Here is an 11,148-nt window from a genome sequence, read left to right as displayed (position 1 = left end):
CAGAGTTAGTGAGAGGGTTTCCACGTCCACGCACTCAATGCTCCCGAGTTACGGAGTTAGTGAGAGGGTTTCCACGTCCACGCACTCAGTGCTCCCGAGTTACGGAGTTAGTGAGAGGGTTTCCACGTCCACGCACTCAGTGCTCCCGAGTTACGGAGTTAGTGAGAGGGTTTCCACGTCCACTTAGCACCATCGCGACTAGCTCCGTAGGGGATTTTAGTTCAGACGTGAAACCGTGTCTAAGCTCTGCTGCAGTTGATGGCTTGTTGCTGCTCCCTGTGTGTCTAGAATGAGTAACTTTCTGTAATACACGCAATCATGTGTGTGATACTAAGCATGTTCTTAGTCCTTGTAAAGGGTTTCACAGGAGAGAGTATACACGGTGTATACTGTGCCGATATGTGTTCATACGATTATTCATACTTGGTAGTTAGATACAATGTGGTTCTGATTCCCACCTCGTGTATGTTTCCGTTCCCCTAGTGAACGAAACTCATATATTTCTAGAAGTTTGTCTTTCCTTTTAAATTCACGCGTGGGGCGACTAGTATTCGTAACTGCTTCGATGCCGAGAGGGTAGTTCCAACACAGCCATGCTTGACATTGCCCCGTGTGCTGTTCCTTTGTAGAGTGTTGAACAGAGTTCAGGTGGAGCAGCCGGATTCTGTCTCGGCCTCAAAGCAGATGGCGGCCGACATCTGTGTGGACATTGCTGAGCACGCCACGACCTCGCGCGACATGGGCAAAGCCAGCAAGTTCTATAAGGAGGCGCTCATCTACAGGGAAGGAGATAGCAAGGTAGGCTGCGTGATGCCACGCGGTTTGCTCGTTTGTAGCTGCGAGTTTTTTCATCAGTTATATTTGTTATCAACAGCGAGAGAGAGAAACATAGAGAGAGAGAGGGAGGGAGGGAGGGAGGCAGGGAGGGAGAGATAGAGATCGAACGAGAGAAAAGGAGAGAGAGAGTTAGAGAGAGAAAGCGAGAAGACAGAGAGAAAGAAAGAAAGAAAGAAAGAAAGAAAGAGAGAGAGATTGAAGGAGATAAATATTTTGAGTGAAGTCGTCAATTCACGATATCTTGACGATATCAACGTGGCCTCCATAATGTTGAGTGCGATATAGATACCCGCAACCACTTAAAGAATGGCTATATCCCTATGACATGAGTATATTTTCCACTGTAGCTGCTCTCATTCCCCTTTGGATTTCATTTTGGGACCCTCCCCACCATTTCCCATAGATTTCTAACCACACCACACATGCGTTTGCTTTCATTGCAGATCATGCTAGCACTAGCCAAGCTGTATCTGCAACTCGAGGACCTGGACTCGTGCATGCAGACGTGTACGACGCTGCTGAAGAGTGACAAGAACAACAACGCGGCCACCGTCATGATGGCAGACCTCATGTTCCGCAAGAACGAGTTTGAGACATCAACGTTTCACTTTCAACAGCTGTTGGAGAGAAATCCAGGTACATATTATATCTACTCTGTTACCGGCTTTGGTTCCCCATCTGCTACCCACTGCCAACGTTTCACTTTCAACAGCTGCTGGAGAGAAATCCAGGTACATATATCTACTCTGTTGCTGGCCGCCATCGCTGTTACTCACTGCCATCACTACTTTAATTTCCTATCTGCTCCCCACTGCCGACATCTCACGTTGCCTCAATGATAGTAATCCCCTTAAGGTCATTAAGGATTTTTACACATTGCCTCTCATGACTAATTATAACCATCGTTAGCCATCACTTTCCTCGGCTTTCTGTCGCTGTAACGCTGGCAGTGCGTTTAGAATCGCCCTCCTGTCGACCGGCCGCCGCCTGCGTCGCTGTGCGTTGTCACGGCAACGTCGTCTTGCAGATCACTACGAAGCGTTGTCGAGGATGATTCAGCTGCTGCGCCGGATCGGAACTCTCGAGGACACGCCGCATTACCTGAAGCTGGCCGAGCATCACTCGCCCCGAGCAACCATCCACCCGGGCTTCAACTACTGCCAGGGGCTCTACTCGTGGTGTGTTTCTCCTCTTATCTGTCCATTCCTTTTTTATCTCATCTTATTATTCATTTATCCTCTTATTTGTCTATTCATTTTTTTTATCTTGTCGTATATATATTTCATTTACTCGTAGTGGGTGCTTCTCCTCTTCTCTGTCTATTCATATTTTATCTTATCTTTTATATTTTATCTGTTTATTTGTCTTATTCTATCTGTGAATAGCTCTAGTACTATAGCCCGCTTGCGGCGACTGTGCGCAGGCTATAGTACTAGAGCTAATCTGTGAAGAGATGGGATGGGTTGTGGTAAGGAGGCCGAGGTGGTGTGGGCCGATGAGGAGGTCGAAGTGGTTTGCATGAGCTGCTTGGGTCGTGGCGTTGGGTGGGGTGGTCGTTGTGAGGCAGAGATGTTGTTTAAGCAGATTTGATTAATTATCGTTTGAGGTGGAGTCGTTTTGTGAAGTGGAGTCGTTGTGTGAAGTGGGTTCGATCTCTGAGGTGGGGTTGTTATGTAGGCTTGGTTTTCATATGAGGTGTGGTTGTCGTGTAGCACTTGTTGGAGATGTCGTGTTCAGGTGCATGCTTGTTTTTGTGAGCATGTGAAGCCGTGACATCTAAGAGAACATGTTTAGGACCTCAGCCAGGGAGCACCGTACGTTGGTTCTCTAGCATGCTTTACTAATCCTTGCAGGTACAGTGGCGATGCTAACACTGCCCTCAAGCACTTCAACATGGCTCGCCGCGACTCGGAGTGGGGCGACAAAGCGCTGCATTGTATGATAGAGATCTGCCTCAATCCGGACAACAACACGATTGGTGGAGAGACGTTCGAAGGAGTGGATGCCGACCTGAGGTTTGGATCATATGTAGATGAGCTCATTAATTCTGGGCTGACTTAGCTATAGTGTCTTCCATTTGGCAGCGAGCTCTACGCAGTGACTTGCCCACCTTGACTACAAGGTGTAAGCAAATAAGTAAGTGCATGCACACGTGTGAGTCCCCTAACCAGTGATAGATATATGTATACATTGATTCGCAAACAAGTGATTCTTGTCCTTTTGTGTCAACCACCTCAGATGAGTTACAATTCTGGTCTGGACGCTGGTAACAATGCATAATGATTTACTCGTAGTTCCGGCGATGCCGACCAGATGGCGTTGAAAACAGCGTCGAAGCTAATCCAGGAGTTGAAGCAACAGCCGGGCGACGTTCGACCGCAGATTCTTCACAATAAACTACTGATCGCGACCAAGGACAAAAGCAACGTAGAGAGGGCGCTGCAGTCATTCATGCAGATCTGCTCGGCCGAGGTGTGTATGTGTGACTTGTCGGAAAAGAATGTGCGATAAACGAGTCGGTTCTTTACGCGTTTGCTTATGTATTTGTAGGTGTATCATGTTTATAGGGCACAGTAATACCATGAATCTATGCATGTGAACATGTAGCTTTATTTAGTAATATAGTTATGTATTGGTAAGTACTAAGTGTGGACCATTTGTCCTGATAATCGCACATGACTACATGAGTAAACAAGAATTTAGGGTACGTATCCTCCATCTGAAAAGATACCACATGAGTTTTACTCGAATATGTTCGAGATCATTCAAGCAGGCAAAATCTGCTCTGTTTCCATATAATAAACAGGGTCATACTATATCAACCTTGGAAGTTCTAGAGCTGCCCAAACTGATCAAGAAAGTTTTGGTCATGAATGTCTATATTGACTGAATCCGACTCACTCCCATAATTTTTGAATAGCATGCAGCAATGGCTAATCGTAAATGAATACTTAGTTGTACAGTAACACGTATGTTAGGCTAGCGCTTCTTATAAACTGCATGGTGAGTGGTTCACCCACGGGTGAATGAAATTATTTTGGGGTGAATGAAAGTTACCAAAAACAAGAAAATTTAGTCGCTGGGGTGAGTGAAATTTTGTGATAAAGACTCGAGGTTGAATGACACTGAAATAAGCAAGTTTAAGAAGCACAGCCACTATGTCAGGCTAGCGTGTTGTTGCTTGCTCCTGCAGGGATACCGCGACCAGGTTGGTGCGCTGCATGGCATGGCGACAGCCTACATGGTCCTCAAACAGGCACCGAAGGCGCGGAACCAACTGAAGCTCATCTCGAAGAAGAACTGGACGTTCGAGGATGCCGAAGACCTGGAGAAAAGCTGGCTGCTGCTCGCCGATATCTACATACAGGTGAGAACGACCGTAAGGTGACAGTCAGGTAACTCTCCCATGTAAACGACCAGTGCTGGAGGAGTGAGTCAGTGGGAAAATGCCGGGAAAATCCTAAAACCAAGAGAGCGCTTTCCGGGTTGCGTGACTGCGCAGGCGACATTATTTTTGCCAGTTCACATGCTAAAGTAGTGATTGGCTAGTTGAAATAATTATTCTTTTAAACAAAGTGATACATTATATATATTACAGTTGGGTCAGTTTATATATATATATATATATATATATATATATATATATATATATTGCAGTTTGGTCAGTTTATATATATATTGCAGTTGGTTCAATTTCGATGAGTTGGCAAGGGTTGTGCCTCTTGAGACTGCTCTTAAGGTTGATCATCTACGTGCGTGTGTTTCTACTTCAGTCGGGGAAGTATGATATGTCAACTGAGCTCCTGAAACGCTGCGTGCAGCACAACAAGTCCTGCAGCAAGGCTTACGAGTACATGGGCTACATCATGGAGAAGGAGTCTGCATACAAGGATGCTGCCAAGAGCTACGAGTTAGCCTGGAAGCACAGCAACAAAAGCAACCCTTCGATCGGTTAGTGTTGCCGTTTCACCAGTCACGTGCTTCAATTTTACAAACATCTTAAAGTGGAAGTGTAGCGTATAGTATGAGCGTTGATATATATATATATATATATATATATATCACTCACTTGATATAGACGAACAATAGTGGACTTTGCCATCGACATCGTAATTCCTCGTTGTTACTACAGGGTACAAGCTGGCATTCAACTATCTGAAGGCAAAGAGATATGTAGAAGCAATTGATGTTTGTAGACACGTAAGTACACACCTAGAATTTCTGCGTGGAGTTTTCGGTATTGCTTTATATTAAAATTCAGATTCAGTGATTGAGATGAAGATTATCTCTTTTCCATCAATTTCATCAAGTTCAGCTGTGAAAGTGTAAAAGTCTTATGCTAATATAGGCCCTACTGTCCATTTTAGATATGAGACTCCTAATTTTTACGTTTGATGTATTTTAGGTCCTGGAGCAACATCCAACATACCCTAAGATACGGAAAGACATTCTAGAGAAAGCCAGGGCTAACCTGAGAATCTGAGCAAACCGTATACCAGTTACATCGTTGTATTATCAGTGGTACCACTCCTTTACTTACTCCAGTACTCCCTTTCCCTAACCATAGTCCTACAGTGCAGTTCTTTAGCTACTTGCAATGTCTATTTGTGATGTCACCACACTGTACACATAATGACCATACAATTCTTAATCCTGAGGCTCTATATATGCATCCTTTGATGTTTTTTAATTGCACTGAGATTTAATGTTGATGTGATGGCAATCTCCCCAGCTTATATAAATGGCTGGATATATATATATATATAGATGATATTGTTTGACAAGCTGTTGCAGTTTGCATGTGCGTGTGTGAATGTTTGTACATGCGTGCGTGTGTGTTCTCTTCAGTGGAATAAAGATAATGTATTAAAATGTATGCGTAAACTCGCAAAATTATGAGCATGTATAGAGCAGTCTATGCAGATGTTCGTGATGAGATGCATATATTATCCGAGTTCACACGTAGCAAGAAATCCGGTATTTAGCGTTCACACGAGGCAAAATGCGCGGTCCAAGAAATATGGTATCTAAACAGGTCCGGTATTTGATGTAAATACGCGGCTTCCCAAACCCCGAATAATTTGCCGTGCTTGCATGAGAAATACCGGATCTCTTGGACCGCGCATTTCCTTGTGTGAACGCTAAATACCGGATTTCTGAAGCCGCGTATTTTATAGACTGGTCCGCGCTCGACAGTTCCAGTGTAACGCGAGTGGAACTGTCGAGCGCAGACCAGTCTACGTATTTTATCGGCAGTTGGTGCGCATTGCATTGTTTATTTCGCATTGTTCGCTTGATTGTTTAAAGCAGCTCGCAAATACGGCATTTTTGGAGCTGCGAATCAGCGTGTGAACGCTCGGCCGCGTATTTGTCTCAGATTCGGTATTTCGCAAATACCGTATTTCATAAATACGAGGTCTCGTGTAAACGAGGCTATTGGCAGGTAAGGTTAATGGTACGCTGTGAGTGTTAAACATTCTCTTGATAAATTCCGTCCAGGCATTCCATTGGAGATAATGCTGTAATGAAGTGATATTTCTTATTTATAATAATAATGCTATATAAATATTATTACTGTTCGTGGAATTTTTACAGCACCAAAACATTTAATTTTGAGATAGTACACAGTGAGATTTATGTACATCATACTTATCTCTCGGTCTCTCGCTCTCCCTCTTTCTTTTTCTCTCTCTCTCCCTCTTTCTTTTTCTCTCTCTCTCTCTATATATAATATATGTATGTGTGTGCGTGCGTGCGTGCATGCGTAAAGAGAAATATTGCGAGAGAGTGTTTGTGTGTGTGTGTGCGTGCGTGCGTGTGTGTGTGTGAGTGAGTGAGAGGAGAGAGGGGAAGCGTGAGAGTCACGGAGAGTGAGAGGGTGAGCGGGAAGGCAAGAGAAGGAACATGTGCATCCGTGCCTGTGTGTGTGCCGTACGTGCGTTTGTCTGCGTGTGTGTACTGCGCATGCGTGTGCACATCTCCGTCTGCATTCTCCCTTCCCTTCGTCCCTCTCCCCTTTCTCTCCTCTTTCTTTACTCCTCCCCTCTCACTCCGTTCTCCTCAGTATTTCCCTCCCCCTCTCGCGGATAGTATCGCCCACGGCATCAGGTGCACGGTGAAAAGTTAGCCAGACAAATGGCCGGTTTTCAGTCTAAACTTTTTCAACCCCCAAAGCACAAAATATGATTATACGGCTATAATACGCGTTTTCACAGTCACATAAACACACATACACATCCACTAATGGACGCGCACACGCTGGTATGGTCGCACGCACGCGTGCGCTTGTATTAAAGGCGTAAATTCACATTTTGTGCCTCCGAGGGTGAAAAAGTTTCGACTGAAATACGGCCATTTACCTGCAAAAGTTTTTCCATGCTTGACTGGTCATGGGCGATACCATCCGCGAGAGGGGAGTAAGGAATAACTGATTACTTTTATTCACTGTTAATGTTACTGCCTGACACAGCAGATGAAACGTCAGCATAAAGAACCGGCAATTGTTTATTATTATTATTATTATTAAATCTTTATTGCATGTAATTCAACTACAAATACATGTACTGAAGACAGTCTTTTTCACGGAGAAAAAATCTAATGAATGCAATAGTGTTGAGCAGTTAAAATAATAAAATATCTGAGTGATATAATACATTTTGTGATACATAGTTCTGAGTGATACATGTTACATCAAAGCTTTATATTGTTACAGGACTGTGACATAAATCTACGTTAATGACATTAAGAAATCACTTGTGTACGTTGGTAATCGGCGAGCTATAGCGGCTGTTTAATCTGCTGTCGACACTCGTGTAAAACAACTATTTTTACTCTATATATGAATCTAATGTATATATGATGACTCTAAAAAGCTCAAACTACTCGTCACAGATTGTCCTTGAAAAAACGCATGTCCTTGAAAAAATAATTGCATTTTTGTGGAAACCATGATAGAGTTTGGGCTGAACCAGGATTTGGATGTGAACTAGTGGTTGGGATTAACTAGATGTGAATTATGATATAGGGGTGATCTGCATAGTGGTAAACTAGGGTTTGAAGGTGAACTGACGGGATGGCATAAACATGGAAAGCCATTCAGAAATAAAATGATCTTCAGAAAAACCAACAATGAGATCAAACGTGACTGCAAGGTTCACTTTCATACTATTGTACTTTATTTACATATATATACATTAAGCTACATGCACGCCTACAGTAATTTTTCTATTATGCACCTATATGATAGTTACCAAATATGCAGTCGTAAACACAGTATACTGACTGCATGATGGATCTATTGAGAACATATAAATTGACTTGACAAAAAGGATTTGCCTCTGATGCATAAATACTTTTCTTATCATATATTAAATAAGAGCACATATCTATAGTAATGTGATACTAGAAATGCTATGCTCTTCTATATGAATGGCATTTTTTATCATATAGTCTAGTATGAGCTTTTTGTACAACTTATAGACACAAAACCGCATTTAGAACTTCACAGGGCTACACCAATCTTCCTATGTAGCGACATCGTCCATACAAATCTAGCAATGATGGCCACTGAACCAAAAGTTCATCTGCGAAATAATAGAGCATCTTTCCTGACAACGAGAGGGTTTTCACACGACATATGCTCTCTACAAAGATGATCCTAGTGCGTTTCACATACAGCACCTGCAACACATAAACCACGTATAGAATGATAACCCTTGTCCATGTTTGAAGTTTTGAAACAGGTTGAAGTTTCAACATTCCATTTTCAGGCTAATATGTGAGCACCCACATGCGCATGTGCACAAATGAAAATGTACATTATCAGTTAACTCAGGGACACACGCGAGTTTTTTACCGCACTGTTGGCCGCAACGTTGACCGCAATGTTTACTCAATTCATGTACTTTGAGCAGCAAATCAATTAAACTGGTAATCAGAAACATACTCCACCCTCTGGTGGCCGATTAATACATCCAAATATCGACCTTGTACATTTCATGTTGACATTATTAAACTAACAGCTGGATAATTCAGCCAGTGCTAATATATACACGTACAATAATTTTAACTTGGCCGTCTGCGAAAAGCTAACGTGCACATCCACAACTGACGCACATGTATAGTGTTTACTAACAATGAGCTAGGGGGCCTGGCATCATTAGTTATGTGAATTAACATGCCTAGCTAATGAAAGTGAACTGAATCTGAGTGTCCCAGTAACCAATGTACACCTACGCCTTTGTTTACCAATGAGCGAGGTCGGGTGAAAATATGTGGCTAAATTTGTGTGAGTATGAACACTAGCTTCACAAATTTTCCATGTAGAAAATAACTGCAGGTGTTAAATCTTTAATTGTGGGTATTAACCTTGAGTGGGCGACCTTACCTTTAGTAGAAATGCAGCGCCACATATTGGTATACAAGTTCCAGGGCCATTGCATAGAACCTGAAATATGCAAGTCAATTACTGCTAAACGAATGACCAAACAGGTAATAATGCTGATTTTCTCTGTCTTCTGATATATAATATATACCTTATTAAGAGATATAAGACATGACAGTAAACAATTCCAATACTATAAAATTTTAACATAAAAAAGCATTACTTGAAAAAGTCCAGACGAACTCCTAACCCTAAACACTGACAAGGCAGGAAACTTAATTCAGTTTTGAACACTGTAGCTTACTTAAACTGAATGCCACTACAGTCCAGGCAAACACCTTTCAGATAGTACTAGTAGTGACAGTGATGCAGAGGTAATGTACGTACACCATAGAGTTATACAGTTTCATCAAACTCTTGCGCCACAGTTTAGGAGGGTGATATTCATTTCCTTGTTTAGTTGTCTGCTATCTTACTTGTCGACGCTATCTGCCAATCTTATTTCTGTGTATTTTTCACTGGCCATGCATAAAATGAAATGAGGTAATCAGACTCACAACATCAGGTCTGTGGGTGAGTAGAACGGGTATGGCATACACACAGGCATAAAATGTTGAGAGTACAGTACTCATCCAGGACTGGTTTACTTCTCGACTGCGTGGTATTGTCACAATCTCATATCGATCCTAAGAAACAATGTGAGAAAATCATTAAATAACAAGAATTTTTTTTATTATTTATACTATTTACATATTCATATTACATCATTATTAATCATATAAGAATGACAGCGACGATGAAAATATTATTACTACAGAAGTTGCTAATACTTGCTTTCAAAGTTATAACTCTCATTAAAATGTCAACAATTACCTTCTGTGTTATACTGTTCTCAAGTTCTTTAATCTTATCTTGGCTAATATGATCTGTGTCCGCTGATATGTACACTTTGGGAGTGTATTGTCGACCCAAAGAGCTGACTATCCGCAGAATTTCAGTAGTGTGTCCACCTAAAAAAACACCATATTGTCAGTCACTAAAACAACGATGGCATAGTATAGTGATTAGCTGCATATGAACATCATTAGTTGCCTAAGCTTGAGTTTGAATGCTGGAAATGCGCATGAAAATAGTGGAAAAATGACAGTCCACGTAATCGATAAACTACTACTAGCGCTATTATTAGTATTACTACAAACATAAGTATAATACGCTATACTTCTACTTCTACTTCTACTCTATATTGGCCACCATCAACATACTGATGATTGCGCTAGTTGACTAAAATTTAAAAAAAAGAGGAAAAAAGGCCTATATAGGCTATAACTATAAGTATAAGTATTACAAGTAATATGATAATATCAGGAGTGAATAATATTAATAGTGACTAAGTTAGCCTAAGACTAAGTCAGTAAGTGTAACCACAGCCACAGGCCCTTGGGGGCTCAAGTTTCAAGAAGAGTATAACTAAGAGCGAACCGCTTTGCTCTTATACTCTTCTTGAAACTTGAGCCTCCAAGGGCCTGTGGTGTAACTGTATAAGTATAAGTATATAAGTAGAACTATAATATATTAATAATAAGTCTAGACTCTAGTCAAGTAAAGGACGTTGATATTCGTCCGAGCATCGGACACCTGTTCGTCCGAGCAGTTGCTGCGCATGCGCTGTTCATGTTGTATTACATAAATGTAATATAATGCTAGTCTAGGGAGTCGCCTACTCTCCAACCTAACTCTAATACTAACCACAATCTAAATTAACCTACCACTAATTATTTAACTCTAACCTAACTCTAATACTAACCACAATCTAAACCTACCACTAATTATTTAACTCTAACCTAACTCTAATACTAACCACAATCTAAACCTACCACTAATTATTTAACTCTAACCTAACTCTAATACTAACCACAATCTAAACCTAC

General features: G+C 41.6%; 2 protein-coding genes across 2 annotated transcripts in view; one reads left to right on the top strand and one right to left on the bottom strand.

Moving 5' to 3' along the window:
* LOC106809745 (tetratricopeptide repeat protein 21B-like) overlaps positions 1-5,851 on the top strand; it is a 31,604-nt gene extending 25,753 nt beyond the window's left edge. The window contains exons 18-27 of the mRNA XM_014812936.1: positions 245-282; positions 581-798; positions 1,281-1,473; positions 1,865-2,015; positions 2,691-2,852; positions 3,132-3,309; positions 4,031-4,204; positions 4,611-4,788; positions 4,970-5,037; positions 5,243-5,851. Coding sequence (XP_014668422.1) covers positions 245-282; positions 581-798; positions 1,281-1,473; positions 1,865-2,015; positions 2,691-2,852; positions 3,132-3,309; positions 4,031-4,204; positions 4,611-4,788; positions 4,970-5,037; positions 5,243-5,320 — 1,438 coding nt within the window. The 3' untranslated portion in view covers positions 5,321-5,851. The remainder of the gene's footprint in view (positions 1-244; positions 283-580; positions 799-1,280; positions 1,474-1,864; positions 2,016-2,690; positions 2,853-3,131; positions 3,310-4,030; positions 4,205-4,610; positions 4,789-4,969; positions 5,038-5,242) is intronic.
* A 2,138-nt stretch (positions 5,852-7,989) lies between these two features.
* LOC106809743 (UDP-N-acetylglucosamine transferase subunit ALG14 homolog) overlaps positions 7,990-11,148 on the bottom strand; it is a 7,938-nt gene continuing 4,779 nt past the window's right edge. Inside the window, exons 2-5 of the mRNA XM_014812935.1 lie at positions 10,094-10,230; positions 9,778-9,906; positions 9,224-9,283; positions 7,990-8,517 (exon numbers count right to left, since the gene is read on the bottom strand). Of these exons, the coding sequence (XP_014668421.1) occupies positions 8,347-8,517; positions 9,224-9,283; positions 9,778-9,906; positions 10,094-10,230 (497 nt within the window). The 3' untranslated portion in view covers positions 7,990-8,346. The remainder of the gene's footprint in view (positions 8,518-9,223; positions 9,284-9,777; positions 9,907-10,093; positions 10,231-11,148) is intronic.

This window comes from Priapulus caudatus, unplaced genomic scaffold (genome assembly GCF_000485595.1).
Source record: "Priapulus caudatus unplaced genomic scaffold, Priapulus_caudatus-5.0.1 Scaffold381, whole genome shotgun sequence".
NCBI lineage: Eukaryota > Metazoa > Priapulida > Priapulimorpha > Priapulimorphida > Priapulidae > Priapulus > Priapulus caudatus.
Note: the sequence above shows the minus strand (reverse complement) of the source record. Positions and strands in the feature narration are given on the sequence as shown.